This window comes from Macrotis lagotis, chromosome 1 (genome assembly GCF_037893015.1).
Source record: "Macrotis lagotis isolate mMagLag1 chromosome 1, bilby.v1.9.chrom.fasta, whole genome shotgun sequence".
Taxonomy (NCBI): Eukaryota; Metazoa; Chordata; class Mammalia; order Peramelemorphia; family Peramelidae; genus Macrotis; species Macrotis lagotis.
The window spans coordinates 435,779,348-435,800,703 of NC_133658.1; the positions used below are offsets into that span (position 1 = coordinate 435,779,348).

At 37.7% G+C, this 21,356-nt stretch overlaps 1 protein-coding gene across 1 annotated transcript; it reads right to left on the bottom strand.

The window, feature by feature from the left end:
* Positions 1-1,078: 1,078 nt before the first annotated feature.
* IL4 (interleukin 4) lies at positions 1,079-7,449 on the bottom strand. Its single transcript, XM_074209305.1, has 5 exons — positions 7,270-7,449; positions 6,955-7,002; positions 3,793-3,849; positions 1,893-2,006; positions 1,079-1,183 (listed from the first exon to the last, which is right to left on the bottom strand). The coding sequence occupies exons 1-5, from the start codon at positions 7,408-7,410 to the stop codon at positions 1,079-1,081; spliced, it is 465 nt and encodes a 154-aa protein (XP_074065406.1). The 5' UTR covers positions 7,411-7,449.
* Between the last annotated feature and the right edge of the window lie 13,907 nt (positions 7,450-21,356).

Below are 21,356 nucleotides of genomic sequence, written 5' to 3' on the forward strand. Positions count from 1 at the left end.
TGGGCCTGAAGTCAGGAAATATTAAAACCTTGGACACTTGTTTTTGGGCGAGTCACTTAACCTCTGTCATCAGCCTCCCTTTCCTCAACTATAAAAAAGGAATAATAGCAGCACCTGCCTCCCAGGCAGTCATAAAAGATCCATCGAGATAAAAATTAGCAGAGTGTCTGGCACATAGTGCGGACTTAATGTATTTCTCCTTCCCCATACTGATTCTTAACTGGTTGACAGATGACTTGAAGAATTAGAAGAAAAAACAGTACTTTCATGAGAACTTTCTCATGTTGGCCCTAGGAGGATGACTTTCTCAATTCCTGGTTGCATAATCACTTGCCAGACTGATCTTTTGTGGTTAAAAGGTTAGTTTCAGATTTTGGGTTTTTTTTTTTTTTTAATTTTTCCCTTCAATTTTTGGAGGACTAATGAATCCCCTTTTTATAAAAAATACTATTTTATCACAACCTGGTAGCATTTCAATTAAATTTACATCTAGCTAGTGGTGTTGCAATATTACAAATTAATTTTGAATTGAGTTTTGTGGCTATAGGAATATGTGAAATAGGGAAACATTTGCCTGTGTAACTCAAGGTGGAAAGAGAACCCTGATATTAGACCTATTTTTATTTTTTTTTATGAAAGTGAATTTAAACAAGTTTCTAATGACTTGGCATCTCTTGAAATCATTGATGTCAGATGAGAGAGCTTGGAGATTTAATGCTATTCCAAACTTTGATGGTTATACTGTCTTGTAAATAGTTTTCTAATTTGATCTATTTTGTTTCCTCAACTAGATTTTACCTCCCTAAAGGCAAAGACTATCATAGGCATTTTTTTGGTCCATCATAGTACCTTATCCAATCCTAGAGCCATAAATAGGCACTTCAGTAATTGCTTGTTGAATTATTTCCCAAAGAAATGTTAATCCTTCACTCCATTTGCCTAATAAAAGTGGCTAATACCAATTCAAATGAAATATCAATATATACTTTATTTAATGATCCATTATGAATATATAAATATATAAATATATTGTTTAAAATACATAACTATTATAAACTTATAAATTAAGATTTATTCTTTAAAGCTGCATACTGTTAAAAAATATCTTCTGATTGATGGTTTTTAGTTTGCTCAGGAAATCTTGAAAGTTGATCATCTTGGTTTCATTCACAGGACATTTGATCTGTAAAAGGAAAATTATACATCAGCTTTTATCATTTTTCTACTCTTGCCAGTATCTCTGTTTACTTGAGGACAAACCTGTTTTTAGCCCTTGTCTCTTGCACCTGCATAGCATCTTACTTAAAATTAGAAATAGATGTGTTCTAGGTTATTACAAATAATTTTAATTGGGCCTTATGTCTCTACTAGAGGAATAACATGAGGCCATTTGCTTGTTTCATACCAACACTTTTGTCTGCTGAAAATGACTCATATTTATATCAAACATGTAAAACAGCTAATTGACTAAAATTTAACCATGTATTGTGTCTAACTGGCAGTTAAATCACATATACAGGACCTTTTTGAGGGACAACTTTAAATCTATCTGTTACTTTCTCATATATACTTCATAGCTGCCTCCCTTAATATGCCAAGAAATATGCTTTAGACAATATGAGTGACTTATCCTGTTATCCTGTAGAAGCTTGAGGGAAAAAAAATGCATGGATAATAGGTAAAGCCTATGGAATAGCAGTAGTATAAGAATCCTAGACATTTTAGATAGAAGATTTAGAGATCATCTGTTCCCTACCTCCTATTTTACACATGAAGAGAATAACTTGCCTAAGATCACAGTAATGTATGGAAAATATTTAGATGGGCCCTCTGGAAATAGTGACTGAGTTCTCTGACTGATGAAAATGGAAGTGCATGTGACCATCACTGACCTTGTTCACCAAATACATTAGGTTCCTATGCATGCTGTTTAATGGAGGTAATGAGCATCTGAGGTGGGCCTGTTGGAGCACAGTGGCAGCTCTGCACAATGTTTCAAAGTCAGTCTAGAAAGAGAAATAATTGTCACAGAAGCCCATACAGTGTCTCTACCTCCTTTCCTCCCTCCCTCTCCTCTTTTCTCTCCCCCCTCTTCCCCCTAGGAAGACTTTTGTCTTCAAACCATATATTAATTTCTCTAAGGAGGAAAATAGAGAATGAAAGTTTGCTTATCTAAACATCAAGTATGTTTTGATTGCCTAAACTTTAGGCCATAAAGTCTCCATCTCTTACATTTATAGAGAGAGGAATGTCCAAAGTTTTTAGGCTCAAAAAAAAAGAGCTAGAGGATTGTATATAACTGAAAAGGGGGAAGTTTTAAAGACATTTCCCTTAAATAGGGTTAGATTTTGAGATCTTTATTAGTCAAAGATCATTTTGATTTTTAACTTTGCTTGTCTAAATCTGGAACATTCTAGTTCTGAAATTAGCAGGGAGGAATAGACCTGAAGTCTCAGAACTTCTCCATCACCATGTCATGGAGAAACAACATGGAATATAACTATCCATGGGGTCCAACATCGATATTTTGCTCAAACTTGGGTACCTGAAATCTCATTTCAGAGCCAAAATAATTCAAATATGTATTCGTTGATTTTATTCAGTGCAATCAGTACTAACTTAACAAATAGAATTGAGTTCCATTCTACTGTGAAATCCCCTGAAAGTATGTATGTATTATTTTTGGTGACAAATTCCACTGTATGTAAGTCAAAAGTGACTGCAAAAGTCAGTCATGTACCTTGCACTTGAATAAGCATCCCTTCTATAACACCTCTGATGAGTGGCATTACCACTTTAAGAGCTGGTATCTATGAGACTTGAAATCATGAGTAACTTACATTTCACCAATACATTTATTGAATATTTAATGTGGACTATTTAGTTCAGTTGGTGAAACTGGAAGCATGCTGAACACATAAAGGGTTCTATGCAAAGTGAACTCAAGCTCAATAACACATATACATATATGCATTGCTGAAGACCTCCAATGAGGTCTCTTCTTTTGAAGAGATCTATTTGTTAAGCAGTTTCTCTTATCTCAAGCCTAAATTCACCTTTTCACAAATTTAGTCATGACTTGTTTTCTGATTTGCTTATTTCACTTCTTTTGAATTCCAGGGAAGCCTATGATTTCTTGGTCCTCAAGTCAGTAAGCAATCTTTAAAGTACTAGATACTTTTTGTATTAGGCACTGTATTAAACACTGTAGCTACAAAGAAAGGCAAACTGTAGACAGTTCCTGCCATTAAGCAACTGCTAATCTGATTTAGGAGACAACAAAGAAGCACATGTTCAAATAAGGTACATACAGGATAAATAGGAAATAATAGAGGGAAGGCCCTAGAATTAAGAGTGATTGGGAAGGTTTTCAGTAGGTGGAATTTGATTTTATCTAGGACTTAAAAACACTTCTACTTTTCCTCACTGATAATCTAGACTGTACCAGGACTCTGTAAGGTAAACTGTGTTATTTTATTAGCTTGCAGGCCCCCATATTGCTTCTTGACCCCCGCCATGTCATGCTATGTCATGCATCATAGGTACCCCAGTTATAGAAGCTTCTTGAGAGGACTGTCCTGTTTCTGTGTTTATGTATCCCCAGAATTTAGTGTAGTGTCTGGCCTATTTACTCATTTCTCTCCCTATTTATCATAACTTTATGGATTGGACCAATTCCAAAAGATCCTATTGGACGAGTTACTGTGCTTTACAAATCACTACTTTCCATGAAAACCAGATATGTGTAGCTCTATACCCAAGATTATAGTAACTTGAGTCACTTATACTCACCTTGATCAGATGAGAGCATGATGACTCCTGAGGCAACAATTTTGGAGGACTGGAATTCTTGACACACACAACCATACACACAAAGAAATCCGGTGTATTGGATTATTTAAAGATATTCCTTAGAAATATTTTTAAAAACTACTTTATCCTATAAATTATTATGCTTTCTTTGATACAACTGGGGATATTTTGCTTTCTTTGAAATAAACTTTTTGTTCCAGAAATTAATACAATTTATAAGAAGAAAAATAAGATAGGAATAAAGGAAAAGCCTACACTGGAATTTATTTAGAAGATATCCAACAATTTAAGGGATGTTAAAAGAGAGGAATCTCCAAACTCTCTGTCCCAAACAATGGGGACAGTCTAGTGGGATTTGAGAGTGAAACTTCTTGAATGGGATTATGAGTTTCAGTCACTGTGTCTGGACCCACCAAAGTCAGTAAATTCTTATCTCATAGACAGTTGGAAGAGAAGCGACAGAACAGAGGTGTCAAATTCAAAAAGAAACAGGGATTATTAAACCAAATATAACTATCCCTCTGAGTCACATATTGACTAAGAAAACCACATATTAACATTCTATTTCAATGCTTTTTTATTTTACTAAATGTTTCCCAATTATATTTTAATCTGATTGTGGAAGCATGGGGGAGTTCAGTGGCTGCACGTGGCCCACAAGCTGCATGTGTGACACCTCTGCTATAGAAGCTTACAAGGAACTACTTTAAGAGCTGATATCTATGAGACTTTTAATCATGAATAACTTACATTTCACTGATACATTTATTGAATATTTAATGTGGACTATTTAGTTCAATTGGTGAAACTGGAAGCATGCTGAACACATAAAAGGAGTTCTAAGCAAAGAACTCAAGCTCAATAATCAATTTGTTTGCTACTCTCAACCTTTGACTTCAGAAAGATGCAAACCTGAGCTCACTGTTTACAGGTGATGGTTTGGTAACAGCTCGGGAAGATCTGTGTTCAAGGCCTTCCTAGGACATTTGTGACTATGAACAAGTTGTTTAACTATGCAGTGCTCCAAACTATTAAGTTATAGCTTTAATGATCTCTCAAATAATTAAGCTATAGACAATTGACCAATCCTTATCAGTAAAAGAGAGTTTCCACACTCTTTACTAAGTCTTTACTCTTTACAGTGGGCCAAGTATATACATATATATTTCCTAATTCTGGGTAATACCCTGAATTTGTACTATACTATTTATTTTCATTCTTTCAAAATAATAATTTATTGTATAATTCTACAATCCATTAGGGAGAGATTATAACTTACTTTTTTGTATGAATAGATTGTCCACTGCCTTCTACACATATTAACAAGACAGTTGTATGGTACCATACCAAAACATTTTGCCCTTTTATGTTGGTACCTAGTCCCTCAGGTTTGCTTCTCTACTTTTTCCTGATTTTTTGCCTCTTCATAGAATTTTTTTCTGAGTACCCAAAATAAAGTCTCAACTGATTTTTAAACCTCTCATACCTATGAGAATACTCTACAATTATATTTCCTGAGAATGTTAGGGAAAGAATGTCCTCCTGTGAGATGTTGTTCATTTTTCAAAGCATCATTGCACATATTGTTATACCATGTACACAATAATCTTGTGCCATAGTAGGACTGGTTTCATTCCTATTTTAGAAATGAACAAAAAATTGAGGTGACTCGCTAAGGCCACAGGTTAATGGCAGAACTTAAGTTCAAACAAGGTGGCTCTATTTCTAGCAGAGGTCACTTCTTATCATACCATGTTTTCAACCTTGTCATGTGAAAGGATGATGGGTTGGAGATCTGTCATACAGTTTAAATCTTCAGTGCCTTAGAAACATCATTTAGAGGTTACAGAGAGAACATTCTTGGCTTCATTTAAACAAATTCTAGAATTTTGTTCCTTATCTTTTTCTGAGGGTTAGTGGAGAAGTTACTTATCAAATAACTTTCAGCTAGTTGCCAAAAATTGAGTAGAGGGACCTAGTCTTAGCAAAAAAGAATTTTTCCTCCATGGTCCAATCAGAGTTGAGTTCTGATCAAGAGAAGCTCAGTAGAAACAAGAGCTATGTAATCACTAGACAATGATATCATTTAAAAAACATTTTTCTTACAGCAACCTTGTGAGGCAGGCAATACAACTGCTGTCTCCATTTTAGAGATGAGGAAAGTGAGTCTTGAATTGTGACATCCCAGGATCGCATAAGCTACCAGAATTTGAACCCAAGCTAAACTGAATTCAAATCCAATATTCTTCCAAAGAACAATCACAAATTATGAGTCATCTAAATGTATGTGGGGTTATTGTGTAATGCTTTCAAATTAAAATTGAGAAGAGTGTCAACACTGATGCTGTTTAATTGTAGGTAATCCTGCCTCAGGGCTCTATAGGGTCTGGCCACCATTCGGGAACACATAGAAAACAAGCAGTTAAATAAGAAACAATGGTAAATTGAGACTTTTGGGCTTTCAGTCTTGGTCATGTTTCCATGAAAACAGGAACTGAAGAGCACAAAACTATTGATACAGCTGTAGTCGTGTTTGTCAGAGAAAATTCACTATCAGCTGTTAAATCTGTGTCCTCCCACTATAGATAAAAGGGGGATTAAGGAGACCACTTTTCACTAGTAGAACCTGGATTTTTAAGATTCTCACTTTTCAGTAAAACTTTCCAAAGGCTTTACCAAGACAGTTAAAGTCCTAGTTTCTCAGATCAGCCTGCATGGAAACACCAGAGAGGAAAGAGGAAAAGTGAGAATCTGACAATATTTCTAGTACTACAGATCATTGTAAGACTATCTAAGGATAAAGGAAAAGTTATCTTAACACAATTACCTGTCACTATTGTCAAAATTTTATCTTTGAAAAATTGGGCAGGTTGACAGAAACATTCCCTAGTACATTTTATTTATACTTTCTTTGAGCAGAATCTGAATTATGGTAGATTTCCCTGATCATTCTCCAAAATAATCAATACAAGAAATAGCAAAACTTGTTTGTTGATAAAAACTAAACATCAATCTTCCTTGTTAATAGATCAGAACATCTCCTTTTTCTGAAAACAGATTCTTCACAATTCATTTCCTGCATATCTTTACAAGAGATTCTTGGTGGGATACTCTAATTCCAGTATAAAGTAGTAGTCTTACCTCTGTGTCCTCCTCAAAGATGTCAGGCACCATCTCAAAGCAGGAAAACTAGCAAGGTAGAGAGAAAGAAAATCATTGAATTACAGGAATCCCCAATTATTCCTTCAAGAAATGTTAAAAAAAAAAAAAACAACCAAAACCAACTGCTTTGACCAGTTAAAAGGAAGCAACTTTTAGCCTTTTATCTTTTATTGCTTCAGTTGCTAGAAGTATCCGTTGTCTTCTGGAGAAGCTGTTGGATTTTTCTACTGAAATCACCAATCTTCAACTTAGACACTGATAAAAAATGATGCCCAGTAGCTGTGTCCTAGGTACCTTTTTCACAGAAAGAGAGCTTGCAATGTTGATGATCTCTCTTACAGGGTTTTGGCAGTTCCTTCCCCGTCCTTGGACAACATCACTGGTACATGTTAACAGGAAGAAGAAAGTTGGTATCAGTTGGAATGTGAGACCCATACTCAGATCTCTATCAACAAAGTAGCAACAGTTGATCAATTAATTTACCAAGTGAATCTATAATGTGACTCTGCCCTGAACTGTCTGTATTTATAGATTCAAAATTGCTGAAAGGAAAGGAAAGAGGCTTATTTTGTATTTTTTAAAATTGTCATCTTGATTATCCATTGATTCCAGGAGAGACGGTGGCTCATAGAAAAAGGTAAAATTTTCCTGTGAAATCAGACCAATAGGAAAATGAAACCTTTTAAAAATCAACAACAAAGTTCCAGTATAGGAAATTGCACCATATTCTGCTCTATAGATTAATCTTTCTTCTCAGCCTGGGGAGGCTACCAGCTTTTCACTTTGCATAGGAGGAGGAGGAGACCACATGTGTCCAAAATTTGTTTCAATGCAACTATCTAACCTCCTTAGAAAAGCTACATAGTGATAGCAGGAAAGTTTGACTGATACAACCTTTAGTTGTGCTTTTTACTGATGGAGGGAGCACCTCTATAAGCCTGCTGCTGCCGATGAAACTTTAATGCTTCAGAAGGATAAGAATTCATGGACTCCAGTAGCCTTTCCCAGTTTTCCAGGAGTTTCTTCCTGGCACCAAATGGATCCTTCCTGGGCTCCAGCCTTGGAGCTATCACTGATTTCAGGCATCAGCAGTCTCAGGAATGAGCCTCTTATCAGTGGACACAGGAGAAAGTCCTCATCTGGAAAGAGAAACCTTTAAAAAAGATCATTCATTCTTCATTCATTCAACAATTATCTAGTTGACATCCAGGCCAGATATTTGTCCCTTGGCTGCTCCATAAACAAGACACTCCATCCCTTGGCTTGGGCCAGTACTGGGAGATCTTGAGAGGTGGAATGACTAGCCTAAGGTCCAAAACATGTCCATGTTCCAACCATGTTCTCCCCACCTAGAACACTCTCCCTTCTGTGCTTCAGCTACTGACTCCTTGATGCAACTAAAATCCTACTTCCCATAGGAAGCCTTCCTTCAACCCTCTTTAATCCAGTGCTTTCCATCTTTTAATTATTTTCTATTTCTGGGTATAGTTTGTTTTGTTTATGATTGTTTGCCTGTTATTTCTTCCGTTAAACTGTAAGCTCCTTGAGGATCTTTCATCTCTTTGGGTATCCCCAGAACTTAGCATAGTCTCTGGCACTTAGTAGGAACTTAATATATGTTTATTGAATGAATGAATTATTGAGTACTGACTGTGTGCAGAACATCATGATTCAGTAGTGTCTGATTCTTCAGGATTTTATGGACCAGAGTACTCCAATACTATCTATGAGATTTTCTTGGCAAAGATCCTAGAATGGATTGTCATTTCCTTCTCCAGTGTATTAAGGCAAGTAGAGATTAGTTCAGTCACATAGTAAGTGTCTTAGGCTAGATTTGAATTCAGATCTTGCAGACTTCAAATCCAGTGCTCTATCCACTGAGCCACCTAGCTGCCACCTCCACCTTGCTAGATGCCAAAGCATTACTTAGCAGTGTTGTATTTATGTAATACCTTTGTTCTGAAATACTTGATATGCAAAATACTTTTTCAGTTATTTAGGAAATGTTCCAACTGAAATGCAGAGACATTTCTAGTGTCCCACAGGTTTTCATCCCCCATCAGCTGGGTGAGTTCATTTTTTTCATACCAAAATTTCAGAGTTAGAATTCCTAATTTTCAGTATAGGTCACTTTCCACCACATCATACCTGAGGAAGTACAGCTATTGATTTAGAACTTCTGTTTTGTGTAATGTCTTTCCAAGACATTTTTTATAGACAAAAAAAAGTTTTCTAGCAAAATAACAATCTCTAACATTTATATCATGTTCTAAATTTTCCAAAGTACTTTACATACTTTTTCTATCTCATTTAATTTTTACAGCATCCCTCAGATATAGCAACTCTAGTGTTTTTGTCCTTGTATTGCAGATGAGGAAAGTAAGACATAGGTTTAAGGCCTTATTTGTTGTCTCACAGTGGATGTCAGAAGTCCAGGTCTTAGTAGATTTCAAGGCCAGTGTTTTTTTCAATATAACATTCTAACTCTTAGAAATATGATTTTCTATTAATAAATCGAGGCTAGGGAAGAGAAAGTTAGAACATGAGTGATTATCTCTACCAAAACAGAACAGCAAGAAAGAAATTTCAATCACAGAACAAGGGGTTTATGGACATTAGAAAGCAGAGAGTCATTATCAAAGCTTATTGAAAAGGGAACATATTTCTTTTTGAAGAGATCTGGGTTCAATTCTGACTAAAGAAAGCAATCAATGACAGATTTCTTGACATTATTTCTAGCATCTGGCCTTTACACATAATTTGTTTAGCTTTAAAGAAAGTTTATGACAATCCCTCCCTAAATACAATCTTCTCTTTCTATCTTTTCTTCTCTCTCTCTCTCTCTCTCTCTCTCTCTCTCTCTCTCTCTCTCTCTCTCTCATACACACACACACACACACACACACACACACACACACACATACACACACACATACACACATGCATGCAAAAGTTGTTATTCAGTCTGGTAAATATTATTCCAGTGCTGTCTAGACTTTAGGGACTGAGTAAGGGGAGTTCTGATAGTTTTTATAGTAGGGAATAGCAAAGCCTAGAGATCACTCAGTAATTTTTTAAAATGGGGAAACTGAGACTGAAAGGAAGTTTTTTGACTTTTGGCGATTCCTTCCACCTCTCTAGACCTCAGTTTCTTCATCTAGGAAATGAAGGTAACATTCTGGGTGACCAGGAAGCAAATGGAATAGGGTATCAAGTGTTGGACTTGGAGTCAGGAGAACTAGGTGCACATTTCACCTTTGACACTATTGCTGTGATCGAGCAATACATATAATCTTCTCTGGACCTCAACTTCCTTATCTGAAAAATAAGAGGAATGAATTAGATTGCTTCCAAAGGTTTTTCCAGCTCTAGATCTATGATCTATGATCTTCTGATCTCTACAGCCTCTTCTAGTTCTGACATACTATAATTCTAAGAACTGAATTATTCCTGCAGGCAAATATTGACCCCTAAAAAGCAGTAGATTAGCTCCAAGATAAAATTATTTTGGTGATCTTCTGTTTTCTTGGATCAAGATGAAATGTCTGAGCTTCTAAAGAGTGGTGCTGTGAAAGTAGCAACATGAAGAAGTAGTATTTGTCTATATGTAGAAAGCTGACTGTTGAATTTTCAGTGTAAGTCCTATAGAGAGTACATTTCTGGGGGTGGCTAGGTGGTGCAGTGGATAGAGCACTGGCCCTGGAGTCAGGAGTACTTGAGTTCAAATCCAGCCTTAGACACTTAATAATTACCTAGCTGTGTGGCCTTGGCCAAGCCACTTAACCCCATTGCCTTGCAAAAAACCTAAAAAAAAAAGAATAGAGAGTACATTTCTGATATCAGATCAGTAATTTCTCTGCATTATTTTGATACATATTCTTTTTAGTTCTTTTTTACTAAAAGGAAGGGGTCTATTCTTGGGTCCTTTGTTAATTAATGAGAACAATAGTAATTTTAAAGTAGGAGCTTTAATTTCATCTTCCCATTTAATGAGTAACACTACCAGGTCCTATTTGAATAGCACTCCTTTGCAAAATAGTTAGAATCAATCTTTCATTTGATCTTTACAACAACCCCAAGAGGTAAGATAAGGATTCAAAACCCTATTTTATAGACAAGGAAAAGAGAATGACAAATGACTTGCCCAAGGTCACAGCCAATTTAGTGGCAGTAGACTTTAAACCCAGGTCCCCTGACTTCCAGTCCAGAATATTTCTCATAATAGCAGATTTCCTCCCAGAAACAGAAAAGATCATTTTCTCTTGTTAGAAAGGAGGAGAAGGTGTAGATGGGGAGAAGGAAAGAGTCAAGAATTAAGTTGAAGGAGCAAGCTCAATAGAAGAGCAGGACCAGAGGAAGTTGTCTAAGGATCAAGAATTAGAAAAAGAACCCAATGTCTTGTCTTCCCTTCCTTTAGTCAACTGAACATCTTAAGCATAGAACTCAATTCAATGACCTTTCCACAATCCTCATCTTCCTTGAATTCTCTGAAGCTTTTGATACTGTTGATCATTTTCTCCTGGATAGTCTCTTCCCTCTGGGGTTTCAGGATGTCCCTCTATCCTGGTTTTCTACCTCTGACCACTCCTCATTTCCTTTGCTAGATCTTCATCATGACTACTCATAGTGGGGATTTCCCCAGGGTTCTATACTGGGCTATTTCTCTTGATGATCTCATCAACTCCATGGTTTCAATGATCATCTCTATGCAGATGACTCTCAAATCTATTTAGCTAATTTTACCTCTTTCCTGATCTCCTGATCTCTTAACTGCCCTTTTGATATCCAAGATGGACAAGCCATAGATATCTTACAATCAGCCTGTCCAAAACTGAAATTTTTGCCCCAAACCCTTCCTTCTTTCTAACTTTCCCATTATTGAGAGTACAACCTTCCTCCCAGTCTTTTAAACTTGCAATCTAAGAGTCATTCTCAACTCCTCAATTTCCAATTCAGTTCTTTCCATTTTTATCCCATCTCTAACATATGCTCTCCTCTCTCATCTGACACGGCTATGCCTTTGCTCAGGCTCTTATTACTTCATATCTGCACTGTTTTGATATCCTGCTAGTTGGCTTCACTTCTTCAAGTTTCTTCTCACTCACTTCACAGTTTCTTCTCACTCACTTCACAATTTTCACCCAACTGTGAGACTGATCTTCAGATATGACCATATTACTTTCTTCCTATTTGAACAGAATAATTTGAATAAACTCCTAGTGGCTCCCTATTACCTTCACTATCAAATATACAATCTCTGTTTGGAGTTCAAATCCTCCACAATCTAATCCATTCTACTCCTCCAGTCTTTTTCTCTCTCCTCTCAACAATCCAGTGCCATTGGTGGTCTTCTTGCTCCTCCATTTCCAAATTCTGGGCATATTCTCTGACAGATCCTCAGGCCTGGAATGCTCTCCTTTTTCATCTCTGCTTCCTGGCTTCCTTGATTCCCTTCAGTTCCCAGCTTATGTCACTTCTTTTTGCCTTACCCAATCTTTCTCACTCCACATGCCTTCCCTTTGAAATTATCCTTGATTTAACCCATCTATAGTTTTTTTGGTATGTAACTATAGTTTTATTTGTATGTAACTCCTTGAGAGTAGATAGTTTGCTGTTTCTGTTTGGTTTTGCCTTTCTTTGTATCCACAATACATAACAAGAAAAGATTAAATCCTCCTTAATAGATTGCCTTTCTTTTTAGAGGGATATTGGATGTTGATATTTTTTAAATTTCCCCATCTGTAAAAAGATGATCTCCAAGTCTCTATAATCCTATAAGTATTAATCCATGATCCTATAATTCTATAACTTTGCACAAAGGACCCAAGTGACTTGGAGGACATTACCCTTGAGAACTGTTATGAGTTCTACTAGAAAGCATGGCGGCTCCAAAGAACATATCAAAGGAAAATTTTACTAAAGTAATTTTACTAAAGGAAACTGTCTCTCAGAATAAGCAAATCGTAGCCATTTGAATTTCTACCAATATTAAAGAAATTAATTCAGGCTATTGAAGATCAAATACTGAAGCTGAAACTTAAACTCATTGGCCTCATAATGAAAAGGAGGTACTCATTGGAAAAGACCTTAATATTGGGAAAGATTGAAGACAAAAAGAGAAGGAGTTGGCAGAGAATGAGATGGAAAGTGTCATAGAAATAATGAGCATGAACTTGGACAGACTTTGGGAAATAGTGTAAGATGGAAGGGTATGGTATGCCTAAATTAGGGTATGTCCCATGGGGTCACAGTCAAACACTACTGAGAGAATGACTGAACAACAACCCATAGTCTCCTCATGTCCAATCCACCAGGAAAATTCTCTTTGAGTCTCTGGATAAAGAATCTTTCCATAACATTGCAAGTACTTCCACCAAGTCCAGCTCACTGTCCTCAATCATTCTGTTGGCTTAGATTGCCTGCCATTATCCAGTCAATACTGGCCTAACTGATGCTGCCCTTTCTAATACACTTAGTGCTTTTCTTGGGTGTTTCTACGTTAGCTGAAGTCACCTGACTGTCTCTCCTGATCCAGGGATGATTATATTCCTTTTGCAAACATAACCCAAATTACCAAGGATTCATTTAATTCAAACAAGATGGGATCCTAACCACTCAGGGCTCATTCTCTAGACAGCTATATAGTTGTTTATGAGAAGAGAGATTTCCTGCCTTGTCTCATATCCTGACCTAACATAAAATGATAACAGTCTTTGATCTGTGATGAGAGAACATTGATATGAATTTTGAAATAATATACACCAAAAGACTGTGTGGATGATAAGCTGTCTTTTCTCATAAGATTTGTCGAGATTTTTTTGTTTCCTTACTGGCCTAGAATTCAGACTATTAGAAGGTACTATGGCAGAGGGAAATATCTAAAGTGGTGTGAGAAGTCCTGAATTCAAATCCAATATCTGATGCTCACTATTGGTGTGACCTTAACTTCCCTGGGCCTCAGTTTTCTCATCTGTAAATGAGGAGATTGTACTAGAAGGAATATTCTAGCTCAACATCCATTAAGATATTTGGATTCCATTTTTAGACCTTGTATGACCACTGGTTTGCCAAAAAGATATCTGAAGGCCTCCCCCAGGAGCAAATCACTTATTTATAAGGACACTGTTTACATAGTAGAAAGCTAGCCTTAGAGTATGGAGAATCAGGGTTCAAGCCTCATCTCTGATATATAAAGGTTGAGTCCCTGGGCAAATCACCTCTCAGCTCTAGGCAGGAAGGAAATGAGGGAGGGATAGAATTTGGAATTTAAAACTTTTTTTTCAGGTTTTTTTTTTGCAAGGCAAATGGGGTTAAGTGGCTTGCCAAGGGCCACACAGCTAGGTAATTATTAAGTGTCTGAGGTGGGATTTGAACTCAGGATTTGAACTCTGACTCCAGGGCCAGTGCTCTATCCACTGCACCACCTAGCTGCCCCTGGAATTTAAAAACTTAAAAATTATTTAAAAATTGTTTTAGAATGTAATTGGAGGGGGGGGAAAGTTTATTTTTTTAAAAAGGCTTATTTGGTAGCCTAAATTCCTTCCTGGGAACTTGCTAACACTAAATAAAATCTCAGGTACAGTTCCTAGTTTTATCTCATGGTTTTCACATAATCTGATGACCACAGCACTTTGCATTCAGGTCTGGGAGTCTGAATAAAAAAAAATTCAGAAGGAAAAGAAAAGATAATGAGGGCAGGGGGTGGCAAAAATTTGTTTGTATAGCTCCACAAATTCTGTTGTTATCTTGTCAAAACTCCCCCTTTCCTCAAATCCATTCCTTATTGTCATCCCCACCTGTTCAGTCAGGGCTCTGCTTTGCTACTTCATCAATGTATCTTAATGTGATAGGTGTCAGTAAGACCCTAATTGAATCACAGTCCAGCATCCAATACTTTTTAGCCTCAGATGATTTAGACGTCAGTGATGATGGCTCATGGGTTTGTTCCACAGGCGTGAACAAGGCCAGAGCATTGCTAAATTTAATCTTGATGTGCGTATTACCTCCCATACAATGGAGTGGGGGGAAGGTGTAATAATACACAGGTTGAGGGGGATGGAGTTGACAGGGTTTTTGAGAGAATCACTTTCCATAACAGGAGGCAGTGGAAGGAAACAAAGAGAGAGCTCTTAGAAAATGAAGTCGTAAGTAGAAAAAATTACTTCTGGGATTTCAAGCATCTTCATCATGGGTCCTGCCCAACTGCTGAGAAATCAGTTAATCTGGGAAAGTTTGTGGAAAACCAACAAGAGATTGGGTCATTTGCCCCATGGTTCTGGGTGGAGAAAAGAGATCAAGATAACAAGATTTAGCTACGTTTTTTTTTCTTTTTTTCATATCAGAAGTAGAGAACAGGTAGAGCCACAACATTCTGGGCCACAACTCCTTCCTGACTCAGAAAGGAGTCCTCAAAGGGCCGGGGAGCAGATAAGCAGCTAGTGATTTGTTTGCTATCCTCTGTGTCCTGTCTCTGGCTGAGATAAGAGCTTTTCTTGCCACGGGATTAGTTGAAAATATGAGGGAATCTCTATTTTTGCCAATTTTTTTTTTGCCAAAAATTGATGATATATATTTAACATCACAAATAGGTGACAAAGTTTCCCCAGTGATCAGAATGATGATAAGCTGATAGAATTGATAAGTATTTTAGCTCCATTTTCAGAAAACTAACCGTTACTTGTGCTACTCAGTCAGATGGAAACAAGAACCTCAGGGTGTGAGATCTCCTCTAAAAGGTTCTTTTTTTTCTTTTTCTTTTTTTGAGCTACTCTATGTGACTGGCCCATAGAATCAGAGGTAAATGTTGTTTAGAACTTTTTTTTCTGAAACTGCCTAGTGCCTGAGCCAGCAAACAGAGGTGTTTGGTGAAGAGTTCACCGGAAACTCACTCATGTTCTCACTTCACACCCAAGACCTTTTTCTGGCTTCCAGTCTAGGTTGCCCAGGGAAGAGGAAGCTTTCTTAGATGTCCTCTCCTAGCCTTCCCTCTCCCTCACCTTATCCTGGGCTCTTCTACCTTCTGTCTTCACCACCCTCAGGATTTGCCTTAAGCAGGGAGATGAACCCCAGGTGATGTCGACCAGGCTTCTTTTGCCAAGTGGATGGGAGATACATAAATAGAGAGTAACTGAATCTAGTATCTGCTTCCCAATGCCCAAGTTTAGTTTTATCTGATCTACTTAAGTTTGGCATATTCACAAGAGGCTCCAGAACCAAACAGTAAGTCCTTGGGATGGGGCCTTCAGTCTAGATAGAACCTGTCTTCTAGCTCATGCACTAATTCATCTGTTTTCTGCCAGGGGAGAGAGAAGCCTGAGGTACCCTGCCCAAATATCTACAGCAACCTTTCAAGTCCCCAGAGGTTGGCTGAACTTTCCACTAGAAAGCATGTCAGATATCCTGAATGGGCTTCTGGATTCCAGAGATCATAGCCTGAAGTTTTTAACCCTTTTATTTCCAGTACTTAGACCTTGAGCTCCACCCCAATCCCACTGGTGACTGCCTCACTTGGACGACTCTTTCAGATAGACCATTTCCCTCTATTCTCTGACCATCTTCTGGTCTCATTGCTGCACTCCTACTAGGAAGTGTTGAACACACGATTAACTACAATTGGATTTGGATTGTTTTTCATTTTGAACATTTGTTCCTCAGAACTTATTTATTATTTTATTGATTATCTGAACTTAATAAAATCTTACAGAAAAATGTTAATAAATGTAGATTACCTTAAAGGGTGTTGTGTGTTTTCATAACTTACTGTTAAACCAGTACACCTCTAACTGCTACTCTCACTCCCTGCTGATCTTCAGTTCTGGAACCATGATCAAATCAACTCTGCCATTGTTCCAGGAAGAAGTGTGCCAATCAGCTCCCCAGGGGCCCCACTTCCCACCCTAGCAACTTCTTGGATCACCTCTAGCCAAGATTCACCTGTGTACTGTTTTCTTCTATTAAAATATAAGATCCTTGGTGGGGGGTGCAAAAATAATTCACATTCTTCTGTATTTATGCCCCTCAGCATATAACAAAGATTTTTGACAAATAGTAAACTCTTAACGTTTATTTATTCTTTGATCATTAAGTACCTTCAAAAGAAAATATTTTTAATAGAATAAAAAAGCAACAACTAATCTGTTCTGCAAATAGGCAAATCACAGCAATTTTAATTGCTACCATTTTCCATAATCTTCCCTATGTCCCCAGTGAGTATGGGTATTCTCAAATGACTATTTCCATATAGTCTCTGGATGATGAATCTTCCCATTCCAAGGTCTTCTGTGACTCACTCCCAAAGAATCCACCAAAGGTATAGGTGATACCTTCCATTGGCAAAGACATTCTACTGCCTTGATTTTTCTTTTCTGATTGTATCCATAGATGCAATACAGGCACTAGACACCTTTGGGCTCCCTAACTCAAAAGAATTCCTACCCTTGCCTCAGTCCGATGCTCTTAGTGACTGCTGCATTTCAGCCCCAGGCTGGTTGTTTGCCTTTCCCCCAATTTAAAATTCTTCTGCTTGCTTTCCATTTACTGGTTTAGTTTCTTGCTAAACCTAGTACCAGTCGGTGGCTAAGGAACTAGGGACATCTAGTGGAAAGACAAGGGGCTGTGGGTGAGCTTTACTGAATATACTCTAGTCTTCTTTCATAGGACCTTAGGATTCAGAAGTAGAAGATAAATTTAGGGATGATTGGATCCAATCCTCACATTTAACGGATAAAGAAACTGAGACCCAGAGAGAAGTGCTAAGATTATGCTGATAGTAAGTAACAGAGCCAGGATTTGGATACAGGTTCTCTGACTCCAAAATCTAAGTTCTTTCCTTCCCCTCATCATTCTCTCACTCTGAAAAAGGCGGTCATTGCATGAGCAAAAATATTTGCCACCATCTCCCTTCTCAGTCTTTTTTCCTGAAGAATTCATATGGTACTTGGTTATGGAGTTTATCAGTTTTTTTAAAATCTATTATCACTGATCTCCCTGTCTCTAGAAATGGCAGAAGAGAATAATAAAAGTGTTACTATATAGGGATCTTCAGAAGTGGAAGTATGTGTTTTACTTAATTATTTTGGTTCATTAAATATTGATTAAACTCAGCAGAATAGACACATTAACTGTTTTTAATAGGAACAATGTTCCTAAAACTCCACTTCTATTATTTTACTTTCCTGTTCAAAATTTTCAGTATCTCTTTATCACACCCAGAATAAAATTAACATTAAAAATTAAATTAAAAATAAAATAAAATAAATTAAAATTTTTCTATTTGGCATTCAGGACCCCACCTTCGCAGTACAACCCAATGGCTCACATACTTCAATATGAGCCCTCTGTTTCAGCCGGAGTGACTGCCCCCAAAACAACTGACTTTGTTTATAGAGGAGCTTTGCTCACAGTGGGACTCCCTGGAGAGGGAGAGTCTAATTGTAGGTTAGGTTCCAAGTTTTTCCTTGTTTAAATGCTTTCTACTTCCATGTACATGTCTTGTCCATTCTTTGAGATTCAAACTAATTGACAAGATTTTATTCTGTGTCTATTATGTCCCAGGCACTGGTGTGGGTTGAGAATACATATGTCAAAGCGATTCTTCTTACCCTGTAGGAACTTACAATGGGGTGAGGGTGGGGTTAGTGAAGATATGGGCATATGTAAAATATAAATTGAATAGATTGGAATTTAGGGGAAAGTCACTAACATGGGAGCATCATGAAATGCTTCATGGAAAAGATGGTTAAACCTTGTAAGGCAGGGACCAACAGGGGAGGCTGAGCTGAGCCTCACCTCTGATTGCAAACTTCTCAATCAGAGGTGAGGCTCAGCTCTAACTCCCTTGCCACCTCCTCACCACAAAACCCTGCATAGGAAACAGGAGAGTCTAAGAGGAAGAAGTGAGAAGGGAGTATGTTCTAGGTATGGGACCTGAAGACAGGGAGGGCAGTGCCATGCAAGAGGTAAAAATGAGTCCAGTTGGTGGCATAGATTGTGTGAAGGGGAATACTATGTGATAGTGGATCTGTTTGCTGGTAAGGACTTTATGTGATGGAGGATCTGTTAATCAACATCCCTTAAGTACCTGCCAGATACTGTGCTAAATGCAGAGAACACAAAAAGAGGCAAAAACCAGTCCTGCTTTCAAGTTGCTTGCAATCTAATGGGGGAAACAACATACAAATAAATACATGCAATATTCTCTCCCCCCACACACACACAGGCACACACAGGCACACACACACACACACACACACACACACACACACACACAGATAATTAGCAGACAAAAGGCACTGAAATTAAAAAGGCTAGGAAAGGTTTATTATAGAACATGGGACTTAAAGGAAGGCGGGGGAGATCATTATGTTTGTTTTGGGGGGTTATTTTTTGTTTGTTTGATTTTGGATATCATTATGGAGGAAGGAGAGCATTCTAGGCATAAGGACAAACATAAAATGCTCAAAGTCAAGAAATGAAATGTCTTCTTTGTAGAATGGTCACTGGATCAAAAAGTATGTGTTGTGAGTATGTATTCTTCTTGTGAGAAGACTGGAAAGGTAGGAGAGCACTAGGCTATGAAGAATTTTTTTTAATTGGAATTTTATTTTATTTTTCAATTACACACAAAAGAGTTTTCAGCATGGATCCATTTACAAGTTTATGAGTTCCACATTTTTCTACCACCCTCTCTTCTCTCCCCCCTCCCCATGGCAGCAACCCAGTAAAACTTGTACATGTTCAATTGTGTTTTACATATTTCCAAATTAGTCATGTTGTGAAAGAGGAATTAGAACTAAGGGGAAAGAACAAAAAACATGTGAAAGAAAGGAAAAACATAAAAGAAACTTTTAAAAAGTGAATATATTGTGCTTTGTTTTTGTATTCAAACTCCATTTTTTTTTCTCTGCATGTGGACAGCATTGTACATAGCAGATCTCTCAGAATTGTCCTTGATCAGTTCAGAACTGCTGAGTGGAGCTGCATCCATCCCAGCTGATAATCTCACAATGTTGTTGTTAATGTAAAAAAAAGTTTTCTTGGTTCTGTTCACTTCACCCAGCATCAGCCCATGCAAATCTTTATGAAGGACTTTCAGTGACAAACAGCATTTTGTATTTGATCCTGGAGGCAATAGGAAGCCACTGGAGTTGAGTTGGGGTCAGAGTGAGATTTGTTTTAGGAAAAATCACTTTAGTAATTGAATGGAAAATGGATTGTAGTGAGGAGAGACTTCAATAGAAAGATCCACCTGCAGGCTATTGTAATAATATAGGCAAGACATAATGAGGACCTGCACCAGAGTTGTGGCAATGTCAGAGAAGAGAAGGGGCCATATTTGAGAGATGTTGCAAAGGTGAAATCAACAGCCCCTTACAACAGATTGGTTATAGGAAAGGTGAAGGATAGAGAGAAATCCAGAATTACTTCTAAGTTGTGAGCCTGGGGTATTGGGGAGAGAATGAGTTTGGGGTATCTACTGAGTATCCAGTTCCAGATGTCTGAAAGACAATTTGAGATGAGAGTTTAAAGGGCAACAGAGATATTGTAGCAGGTTAGGTAGAAGGAGACTAGAACAGGGCCCAAGACAGAACCGTGGGGAATACTTAGAAGGTGTGATCTTGAGGAAGATCCATCAAAGGAAGCAGTGGTCAAATAGGTAGGGGGGAAAACCAAGAGCTTTTCTATTCTAGTCTAGAGAAGTGATAGGAAACCATTAGAGTTTATTGAATAAGTTCATGGTCAGACCCACACAAAAAATCATTTTGGCATCTCTATGGGGGATGGTTGGAGTGAGACAAGACAAGGAGAATAATGAGGAAGCTCTAAGGAAGTGGTGCTGCTGTGAAGACTTGGGCTAAAGTTGGTGTTTTATGATTGGAGAGAAGAGAATGAATGAATGAATGAATGTATGAAATGCATTAGAGGTAAAAATAAGACTTGACAACTTATTGGATTTGTGGGGTGAAGGAAAGTGAGCAGAGAATAACACTGAGGTTAAAACCTGGGTGACAGGGCAGCTAGGTGGTGCAGTGGATAGAGCACTGGCCCTGGAGTCAGGAGTACTTGAGTTCAAATCCGGCCTTAGACACTTAATAATTACCTAGCTGTGTGGCCTTGGGCAAGCCACTTAACCCCATTGCCTTGCAAAAAAACAAACAAAGCAAAACAAACCTGGGTTACTGGAAGGATGGCAAAAAGAAAATAATTTGGAAGATTTCTTTGGAGGGAAGGACCAGAACTCAAGCCCCACCTTCTCTGTGAAGCCTTTACTAATGATTCTGATTTCTCCCCACCTGTGACCTCTTGTAGTATGTGTGCCTTTATTGCTACTTTATGAGGTAACATTTTTATTTACTGGTACACGATTTTGAGTATGTCCTAAG